This window comes from Brassica oleracea, chromosome C8, assembly GCF_000695525.1.
Source record: "Brassica oleracea var. oleracea cultivar TO1000 chromosome C8, BOL, whole genome shotgun sequence".
In the NCBI taxonomy this organism is placed as follows: domain Eukaryota; kingdom Viridiplantae; phylum Streptophyta; class Magnoliopsida; order Brassicales; family Brassicaceae; genus Brassica; species Brassica oleracea.
Genome location: NC_027755.1, coordinates 36,103,973 through 36,114,456, shown reverse-complemented (window position 1 = coordinate 36,114,456; position 10,484 = coordinate 36,103,973). Strand labels below are relative to the sequence as shown.

At 37.3% G+C, this 10,484-nt stretch overlaps 2 protein-coding genes and 1 pseudogene across 2 annotated transcripts in view; 1 reads left to right on the top strand and 2 right to left on the bottom strand.

The window, feature by feature from the left end:
• The first annotated feature begins 2,874 nt into the window (after positions 1-2,874).
• LOC106309815 lies at positions 2,875-4,602 on the top strand (annotated as a pseudogene).
• A 1,409-nt stretch (positions 4,603-6,011) lies between these two features.
• LOC106311327 (NEDD8-activating enzyme E1 regulatory subunit-like) lies at positions 6,012-7,038 on the bottom strand. The gene is made up of 2 exons (XM_013748526.1): positions 6,707-7,038; positions 6,012-6,481 (listed from the first exon to the last, which is right to left on the bottom strand). The coding sequence occupies exons 1-2, from the start codon at positions 6,815-6,817 to the stop codon at positions 6,311-6,313; spliced, it is 282 nt and encodes a 93-aa protein (XP_013603980.1). The 5' UTR covers positions 6,818-7,038; the 3' UTR covers positions 6,012-6,310.
• Positions 7,039-9,757: 2,719 nt separating this feature from the next.
• The window catches only part of LOC106309292, a 1,183-nt gene continuing 456 nt past the window's right edge, over positions 9,758-10,484 (bottom strand). Inside the window, exon 2 of the mRNA XM_013746335.1 lies at positions 9,758-10,444. Coding sequence (XP_013601789.1) covers positions 9,758-10,444 — 687 coding nt within the window. The remainder of the gene's footprint in view (positions 10,445-10,484) is intronic.

Here is a 10,484-nt window from a genome sequence, read left to right as displayed (position 1 = left end):
TTGTACTGTCTCTTGTCTTGTTTGTTTTTGTTGTGTCTGGTCTTGTTTGTTTCTGTCACGGGAGTCATGAATCTGTGCACGCTGTAGACTTTGAAGCTCACGGACTATGAGCTTTTTATGTATCACGGACTATGAACTTTTTTATGTCACGGACTATGAAAGTTTTTATGCATTTTGTATGTCACAAACTCTATTTATATTCTTCAACATACTCATCTTCTCTCCATGAGAAGAACAACAAACTCTTCTTCTCTTTAAAAGACCAAACACCAAACATATCAACAAACTCATCTTCTCTTTATTTTTTAAACACCAACCATATATCAACAAACTCATCTTCTTTCATATTATCCTTAAACACCAAAGCCATATTTTCAAAATATGGCTTCTTCTTCTGAAAATACATTTGATGAATCGGTTGATGATAGAATTGAAGAGCTCTGTGAGCAACATTTTGAGGAAGCCTTTGAGAATTTAACTTTTCTCAGTAATCAAGAAGAACGAAGAAAAAAAAGAACAAAAACGAGTTTATATCGAAAGACATCGTGAAGAGGGGCATATTCGTTTATGGAATAATTATTTCAGTGAAACTCCAACGTACCCTGAAAATATCTTCCGACGACGTTTCAGAATGAACAAGCGATTGTTCATGCACATCGTTTATCGACTCTCCAATGAAGTTCATTACTTTCGGGAAAAAACAGATGCTCTCGGAAGGAATAGTCTCACACCTCTTCAAAAGTGTACCGCAGCAATTCGTGTATTGGCGTATGGTTCTGCAGCTGATACTGTCAACGAATACCTCTGGCTCGGTGAAACAACAACTCGGTTATGTGTGGAATATTTTGTGGAAGGTATAATATATTTGTTCGGCGATGAGTACTTAAGAAGACCGGCACCGGCTGATCTCCAACGTCTACTTGACTTTGGAGAGTATCGTGGCTTTCCCGGGATGATAGGAAGCATCGACTGTATGCACTGGGAGTGGAAGAATTGTCCCACCGCTTGGAAAAGACAATATTCTCGTGGTTCGGATGAACCAACGATTGTTTTGAAGGCGGTTACTTCATTCGATCTCTGGATATGGCATGCATTTTTTGGACCTCCAGGTACATTAAATGATATCAATGTTCTTGATTGTGTGCCTGTTTTTGATGACATAATAAACGGTCAAGTTCCAAATGTCACTTTCTTTGTCAATGGAAGAGAGTATCATATGGCTTACTATCTCACCGATGGTATATATCCGAAATGGGCAACTTTTATCCAATCTATTCCTTTACCACAAGAGCCGGAAGCAGTTTTATTTGCTAAAAAACAAGAAGCTGCCCGAAAAGATGTGGAGCGTGCTTTTGGAGTTTTGCAAGCTCGTTTTGCCATTGTTAAAAATCCGGCGCTGTTTTGGGAGTCAAAATTGGCAACATTATGAGAGCATGTATCATACTCCATAATATGATAGTCGAAGATGAGCGAGATGGATACACTCAATATGATCTTGCAGGGTTCAATGAACGAGAAGACACCGGAACTTCACATGTCGATCTCAATTTTTCTTCACATATGCCTACACATATCACCGAAATGATGGAAGCTCGAAATGATATTCGTGATAGACAAATGCATCAACAACTGAAAGATGATTTGGTTCAAAATATATGGCATAAATATGGATCTAGTCAAGACAACAACTGAGCTCGGATGCTTCTTTCAAGTTATTCTCATTTTTTTAACTAATCTTTATTTCTCTGTTTTTATTTATCATTATCTATATGTAAAATGTTATGTTTAATAATTGTATTAATAAAATTTAAGTTTAACAAAATAATTTTTTTTTAAGAACCCGTAAATAAGATACTTGCAATGGACCATGTAAATTGTCCCGACTCTTAACTAAGACTCTTAACCTAACTTTTCCAACTTAAAATATTTAAATATGCTTAAGAGTCCTTAAACACCTCTTAGGGATAAGGATGCTCTCAGCTGTAGAAAATTTAACCATCAGAATTAAGGGTAATTACCATTAATATCAGCTCAACAAACAAAATTTATTTTATTTAAAGGGTGTTCTGACACCCCATTTAGACACGTAGGTCCGCTTCTGATAGTAATCACACCATGCACGATTTTAAAGAAATTTTAATTGGAGTCTGCATTCTCTTTACATTTTCCCAGTGGGACCCAAAGGCGTTCGGATTAAACGTGGGAGTTGTATTTATTTTTCTACATAAAATTTGATTAATATGAACGCAAAATATTAAACATCTGTGAATTCTTCCATGATAGTGATGTCATGCATTATTTAAGTAAATATGCGTAAAACGTCCTGCCAAAAATATAGATCTTCTTTTTCCACCGGCCCACCGACTACATGATCTACATCTTCTACAATTCACATATGTTGTTCAACAACAGGATGGGCGTACTTGGAAAAGCATAATAAATTACAAAACAAATCGGATCTGATCCTTTGCACACTCCAAAAAAGAAGAAAAAAGAACTCTCCAGACGACTTGGTTTCAATCATGTGATCTTTAAATGGTCCATATTCAACTAAAATCATGAGATCCTTTCAATTTAATGTCTTCTTCAATTCTCTACCTCACAATATGAAAAATCCTTATGAGCATCATTCCCTTTGTAAAGTTTAATCATTTGAAGGAAAAAAATTCCAATTTTAAACCAAAAATAATTATGTCGGAATAATTCCTTTTTCCAAGATGAGACCACATTGAGAATTTTATCTTTGTGAACCCACTCATGCATGAACATCAATGATTATCTCAAAAATTTTAAAAATAAAAAAATAAAGGAGAGTTTCTCATATAAAAGAGTATATATATTTAAGAAACTTATTTGATAATGTTAAATTTCTAAAAATCAGTATATATAAAAAAAAAAGTGTGTTGAGAAATCGATAATTTTTGAACCAATGTCTATATAAATGCAAAGCCTTCCCAAAGCCAATAACAATCAGTTCTAAAAAATATGGACGGACAAAAATGGAGTTTGGGTTTCATATCTCTAGCTTTTCTCTTCATCACTTGCTCTTCTGCTGAGCTCCTCATTCAACAGGTCACAGGAGGCAGAGGAACAGAGATCAACAGTTCTTACAGTCTTGAGGCTAATCTTGGTAAGCTTCTTGTATGAAACCATTTTCCTTTGGATTTTCTTGGTGAAACACACTTCTTGATATTCCTGGAAAATTTTACAGGAGTGACAAGAGTGTTTAGAGACGGGCGACCATCGAGTAAAATATTGACTATAGCAGCCTACTCCGTGATTAAGGGGAGACCAGAATACTACGAATCCTTTGCTTTTGAAGCTGCTGGTTACAAATGGTAAAACAATATCTTAACGTTTTCTTTTCATTTCATTCAACAATTTGTTAATTAAGTTTATTCTGATGACACACGAAGTTGATTTTGTACGTGGCTGGTACAAACCCCGGTGCAAATGGCCATATATCACTTTACGTGAGGATGGAAGAGACCGAATCACTTCCATATGGTTGGGAAGTTAACGTTGATCTCAAACTCTTTGTCCACAACCCAAAGCAACACAAGTACTTGGTCGTCACAGGTATATTTTCCATCATTCGATTTTCATAGTGTCTATAAGCCAGAGTTTGATTGTAGTAGTTGTGGATTATTGCAGATGGAGCTGTGAAGCGTTTTAACGCAGCGAAAAAAGAGTGGGGATACGGACAGTTGATTTCACTTGCAACGTTCCAAAACACGAACCAGGGGTACATTGTGCAGAATGCTTGTTCTTTTGGTGCTGAGATCTTCATCGTTAAACCAGCCGAGCAACAGGAGAAAGTCACATTCATATCAAACCCACCAAACAATGTTTTCACTTGGAAGGTTCTTCGTTTCTCCAGCTTGGAAGATAAATTCTACTATTCTGATGAATTTCTCGTTGGAGACAAGATACTGGTTAGTACTTTTCTGCTCACCATATTTTATATAGTTGCATATTTGAATTCAAGTGTAATAACGGGTTTCCGGTTAATATATAATCAGGAGATTAGGGTTTAACCCGAAAGGGGATGGAGATGGCAGACCACATGCACTTCCAATATACTTATATGCTCAAGGCTTTAGGCCAAACGCAGTTGCTACAACCACTTGGGGAGCGGTTAATCTACGATTAAAGAACCAACGTGGCTCCAACCACAGGCAACTATATTGTAAGAAGACTAAACCAATTAAATAAACCTTTTATTTCCAAGAGAAAGAAATTAATAGTTGTTCTTCTTTTTTTTTCAGCTGCAGCTTGGTACCCGGTTCGAAGCGATTATGGTGTGGGAGTGAACAATATCATATTGATGAAAGATTTAAAGGATACATCTAAAGGGTATTTGGTAAATGATGCAATTGTCTTCGAAGCTGAAATTGTTAAGGTCTCTGTGACCAACATCGTCCCTGCCTAGTGATCTCTACTTCTATTCTATGTCCTCGACCAGACAACCATATGAATAAAGAGACGTTTGCTGTGTTTGTAATAAATGACGTTCTTAATCCTTGTTGATGTAACCGTCATTTCTGTACTTCAAATTTGTTTTCTACTTTATCAATGAAATGAAACTCTCTTGGTTTTAAATTTATTTTTTTAAAGAATTTAGAAAAAGGTGGACTGTTTAGTTATATGGATAACATCAACATCTTCGAAAACATTATAATAAGTTTAAACTGAAAAAAAACGAACCAAATTATAGGCTGAATATATTGAACATCTTTGGAAAGTGTTGAATCATTTTTAAACCTCAGCCATATGTATGTACGTAAAATTAGATTTAAAGGAGTTATAGCAAGTCATTAGGCTATATGTTGGGTCGATTTCGTATCTTTAATGGTACAAGTATTGAATGTATGTATATGGACTAATCTTTATGTATATCTATCTGGCGTGTTGTTATCACATGTTCTGTTGCTTCTAGTTTAGTTTTTGGGCTAATTTAGAGCCGTGTCAAGGATCATGTTGAAATATGGGCACTTGGGTCATCAAGTCAAAAGTTCAAAGAAGTCACTTAGAGGATCAGATTGATAGATGCAAAAAATTTACATTAACAGTTTTGATGTTCTATGTGACACAATCTCAAATTTTGGGTTTGGACCAATAATATTATCTCATGTGATTGGTATTGGAACTAGGAGTTAGAAAGACACTATATAGTCTCTTAATCTAATTTTTGAAGAAACACTCAGAACATCATAGATAGAGAAAGAGAGGCAAGATGCAAGAAGAGGGGAGACAGAAGGAAAACTGTATAAGATCTAAGAGAAGAACAAAGAGGACGCCGTGAAGAGTCCAAGCGTTTTTTGTTTCTTTGGTTTGTGTGTTTCTTCTCCTACAAACATATATTTATAGTAAGTTTAAGTATTTAGTTTATAACTGTGATTTTTCTTGGTGAATAGATCAGAAACAATGAGATTATACTGTGTATCTAAGAGCATCATTATCCTAAAGTCTCTTCTTGGGTCTCTTAATATTTTTTTAATACTTTAAGTAGTTAAAGTGAGGTTAAGAGACATAACTAAGAGACCCGTACAATTAGCGCTTCCAATGTAAGTCTCTTATTTAGGAGTTCTTAAAAAAAAATGTTATGAGAAGAAGATGTCATATAGATTTTTTTTGGATTGTTTTGTGAATAAAATTTGTGATCAAGAGAAGGAGAGAACAAAAACAAGTTTTGATCAAAAGTGTTTGGCCGTTATGTATGGAGAGAACAAGAACAAGTTTTGATCAAATGTGTTTAGTGGTTATGTATGGTATAAAGGAGAGAACATGAAGTTGTTTTGATCAAAATGTGTTTGCTCTTGTATGGTGAGAATTGTATGGTGAGTAGAAAATGAAGTTGTTTTGATCAAAGGTGTTGCTCGTTTTGTATGCAGAGAATGAGAGAAAGAAGTTGTTTTATAAAGAACATGAATGAGAATACAAACTTTTTAAACAAGATTACACAAGCATACAAAAGGAGAACATGAAGGAGAATACAAACTAGACTCGACAACACCAACTACTAGACTACACAAGCATGCAAAAGTCTGTCAAAAGCATGGATTACAAAAGACAAGTCCGTGAACACACATGAGAACACAAAATTACAAAATACTAGACTAGACAACACAAAATTACAAAAGAGTAGTCTACAATGCTTCTTCCTCGGTGACAAGTCTGTGACACGCCGTGATTATTCAAGCGAAGGTCATCAAGAAAATGATCAGGCTTTGAGTCAATTATAGTGTGCTCCTGACAAACAAGAAAACAAAACAATACAACTTAGCATATTCCCTAGCCATGGCAACACTCAAAAACAACACAGTGATTCCTTAGTTTTCAGACAAAATTGAACCAAGAAAGGTATTATCTTTATTGACACACGAACAATCCCAACAAGACCGTAAGAGCGAACAAAAACCAGCTTGTTGTTTTCTTCTCTACAGATTCTATCAAGCTTAACCATTGAATCTTCCACTAGCTACAGACAAAAGGATGAACACACAAATAAAGGATCAATAAGGCAACAATCAATGAAGCACTAGGGAAAGGTCTATAAAAGAATCTGAGAGCATAAAGAAGCTCCAAAGAGACACAAAAGCTATCAACTTTACAAATTATCAATTGGGGAAAGACTCTACCCCTGGTGAAGTACTTAAAATCAAAAAAGCACCCAACTTTACAACTACCAACATAATCATATTACCTGAGTGGCTATAACAAGAGTGAACTGAGAGAAGAAAGAAGGGCTTGTCATAATCAGCGTATCAGGACTCTCCTCAATAAACTTAGCTTTAACAGAATCATATCCTGCCATGTTCTAACTATTGATTACTTCTACTCCCAATACGACGAGCTATGGAGTTTATACAGAGAGAGAGAGAAGTAAATCTGGATACCTTAAAAACAAATCAGTATGAAGAACAAGACACATAAAAAAAAGTATCTACAACCAGAAACAGAGATCAAACCGATAGAGACGACGATACCACCGAGAGAGACGCTGGCTGATTCCGTCGACGAGAGATTCCGTCGAGGAGAGAGCACCGTCGAGGGGATATCACCAGAGAGAGTCGGTGTCGTCGAGGAGTCAGAGAGAATGAGAGAAGACGATCCGGCAAAAGAGAGAGAAAGAAACGTGGATGTGTGACGCGTGTCACATAAAACCCGTCTCTTCTGCCTCCTAATTAAGAGGCGTCTCTTGTATAATTACCCTTTTTTTTTAAACCTAAATACCCTAGAGACGCGACTTAAGACACTGCGTTAAAGGTGCTCTAAGACTCTTATATATATATCTGATACTAGTGGATCATTGAGAGTGATATCCTTTCCTCCGATATATCGGTAAAAGGAATTATGTAAAAACAAGTATTTAAATTTAATCATTATTTAACAAGAAGTGTACTCAGGTTAATAGTTAAGTACATGGATTTAGGTTTAAAAAATCATTTACAAATGATATCAGAGCATCGTATTTAAGCAGATGAAGAATACACAATTTCAGAAAATCACATAAAGTCTAAGTCATAGAGTTAGTCCAAGGTAAATTTGAGGTGTAGAAGTTTAATGGTCAACTAGACTTTGGATTTTGAAAGTTTAAAATGCTTATGTAACTTGAACTTCAAAAATTGGATTTTGCTCTTAAAGAAGAAGATCCAACAAGGTTTCTGTTAAAAAAAGTGAGTAAAGGATTGTGAGATCTCAAAAATTAGAATCTCTAGTAGACCCACTTAAAAGAAGAAAGAAAAGAGAGTAAAGAACTTAATATGTTTTTGTCTTTTTTTTGTTGTTGTTGATATTCCCAGTCTCGATAGAAACACACTTAATCAGTGCTATGGAGTATGCTCCTCCTTGAATGATCATTACACTTTCTGATCCGAATTTGGAATACTTTTTGATTAATGCTATAGGGTAGCCGGATCTTTTGTTACCAGACTATAAAGTAAACTACATTGACCAAATCCGAAGCCAAACCCAAAACTTCTCACATAGTTGTGATTTTGTTTCAAGTGAGGCTTGATCGGGGTCCCACATACCACTTGACCAAAGTCACATGATCTTACAAAAGGTGATGAAATAAACTAATTCGCTAGGGTATGATGCTCTCTACCCAACCTGATTTCTTTGAAGTAAAGATTTGCAAGTTTTAAGATCGAAGAACACAAAAGCATATAGAAAAAGATTGATCTGCAGCAAAATAAACTTTTGCATAATGAAAGTTACACTAAATGAGTAAATATATCTTTGGGTGTTAGATGATGTAAGCAAATATTTTTTTTGTAAATCTTAGATCTTACAAAACAGAAGAAATTCTATTTTATCCCATATAAACTCCCACACTGTCTTTATATTGTTCTTCCCCCCAAGCTTAATGGAATATTTTGTTATTGCTTTATACTTCTATTTTTTTTGAACAACTGATTAATATTAATGCAGAAATTGAAAATAAAAGGTTTAGGCCCTCATGGGCAAGCCCAGAGCATTACAAGAAGAAACGGAATGGGCCTTAAGGGCCATTTTTGCTAAAGCATCTGCTTCTCTGTTCTGAGAACGAGCGACATGCAGAAAAGTGATAGATTGAAAGTTAGATGAGAGATTCTTGATGTCCTGGAGAACGCCATAGATCTCTTTGATCTGACTATCTGATGAGATTGCTCTGATGAGCGTAGCGCAATCGGAGTGAACCGAGATTAAGGGAAACCCTAGTCGTAAGTTAGATGAGAGATGAGAGATTCTTGATGTCCTGGAGAATGCCATAGATCTCTTTGATCTGACTATCTGATGAGATTGCTCTGATGAGCGTTGCGCAATCGGAGTGAACCGAGATTGAGGGAAACCCTAGTCGTAAGGCTTATGTGATACCTTTTCGAAGAGCTAGAGATTCGGCCATGAGGGGAGAAGACACATCCTTGATGATTAGGGAGCCTGCAGTCGGCGCGATTGATCGGTCCTTTGTGAAAAGCCACGCGATACCTGCTTGATTTGAAGAGGCCTTCCACGCTGCGTCCACGAAGCAAGACGGGATCAATTGGAGCCTGGAATCTTGCCGCTGGCCTGAGGTGATTGGTAGGGTTCCTTTACTTGGTGGTTTAAAGGAGATTTGAGCCTGAACCCACTCTAGGGCTGACGAAAGTCCTTTTGTCGCTACCTCAAGAGGTTGTGCGGTCTTGTTCTCGAAGATTAATTAATTTCTTGCCATCCACAGGGACCAGCAGATCCAAGGAAACACTGGTGATGTGATGCCTGTGGTCGGGAGGCAGAGAAACCTTCGGAAATGGACCATAAGCATTTTAAAGTCCGATGCAGCAGCTAGGTGAACTGGTACGTTGAGTGGAATGAGCCGCTACACCTCTTTGGCGAAGGGACAGTGGAAGAAGATGTGTATTGCAGATTCCTCCTTTTTACAGCGATGGCAAAGAGCAGCAGAGTTCATACCTCGGCGTTGTAGTTCCTTTCCCACAGGTAACGTTCCCTGTATTATCGGCCACAAGAAGAGTTTCAGTTTTGGTGCCGTTTTTGATGTCCAGACATCTTTTAACCAGTTAAACCCCCGGTCAGGGGAAGGAGTGGCGGTTGCAGATTGCGAGTTGGGAGGCATTAGGGGCTGAGCCTTTGAGTTGTATCCAGATTTTGTTGAGTAGACTCTAGAGTCAAGGGGGAGCCACACATAAATATCCTCAGCCCCTTCCTTGCTTGGCTTCAAACATTGTATCTGCTTACTAAAATCTGGTAAGAGTTTTTTGATTATGTCTTTATTCTACTGGAGATCGTCCGTGAGTAGGTCAGAAACTCTGAGATCAAGTGCTGACTCGTGAATTGGTCCATATGGTTTTAGAGGGGAGTTGAGTGAAATCCATGAGTCCTTCCAAATTCTTATATTTTGACCGTTGCCTATTGCTTTGCCTAGGTTTTCATGGAGTAGTTCTCTGCCATGAAGAATGCTCCTCCACCCGTGAGAGCAGACAGCTGGTACATGAGCATCAAGAAATATTTTCTTGTGGCAATATTTACCGGTAAGCACCCTAGCAAGTAAACAGCTTGGTGATGATAATATTCTCCATGCAATCTTTGCCAATAAAGCCTGATTAAAGAGTTGAATGTCCCTCAAACCAAGTCCCCCTGCTTTTTTTGGTTTTGTGAGTTTTCCCCAGACTACCCAATACCTGTTTTTCTTGTCAAGGGCTTTGTCCCACCAGAAGCGAATTAAAGAGGATTGGATTCTGCTGCATAGGCTTAGAGGAAACAGGAAGCATGACATTGCGTAAGTTGGAATAGCGGTAAGAATAGCTTTGAGCATGGTGAGCTTGCCTGCTCTCGAGAGGAAGCGTATCGACCAGTTTGAGGCTCTTTGTCGGATCCTATCCACTATAGAGGTAAATAAGTCTTTCTTTTTTCTTCCAAAATGCTCAGGTAGTCCTAGATACTTCCCCACTCCTCCCTCTTTCTGAATTCCCAATAAGTCTTTTGTTGTCTGCTTTACTTCC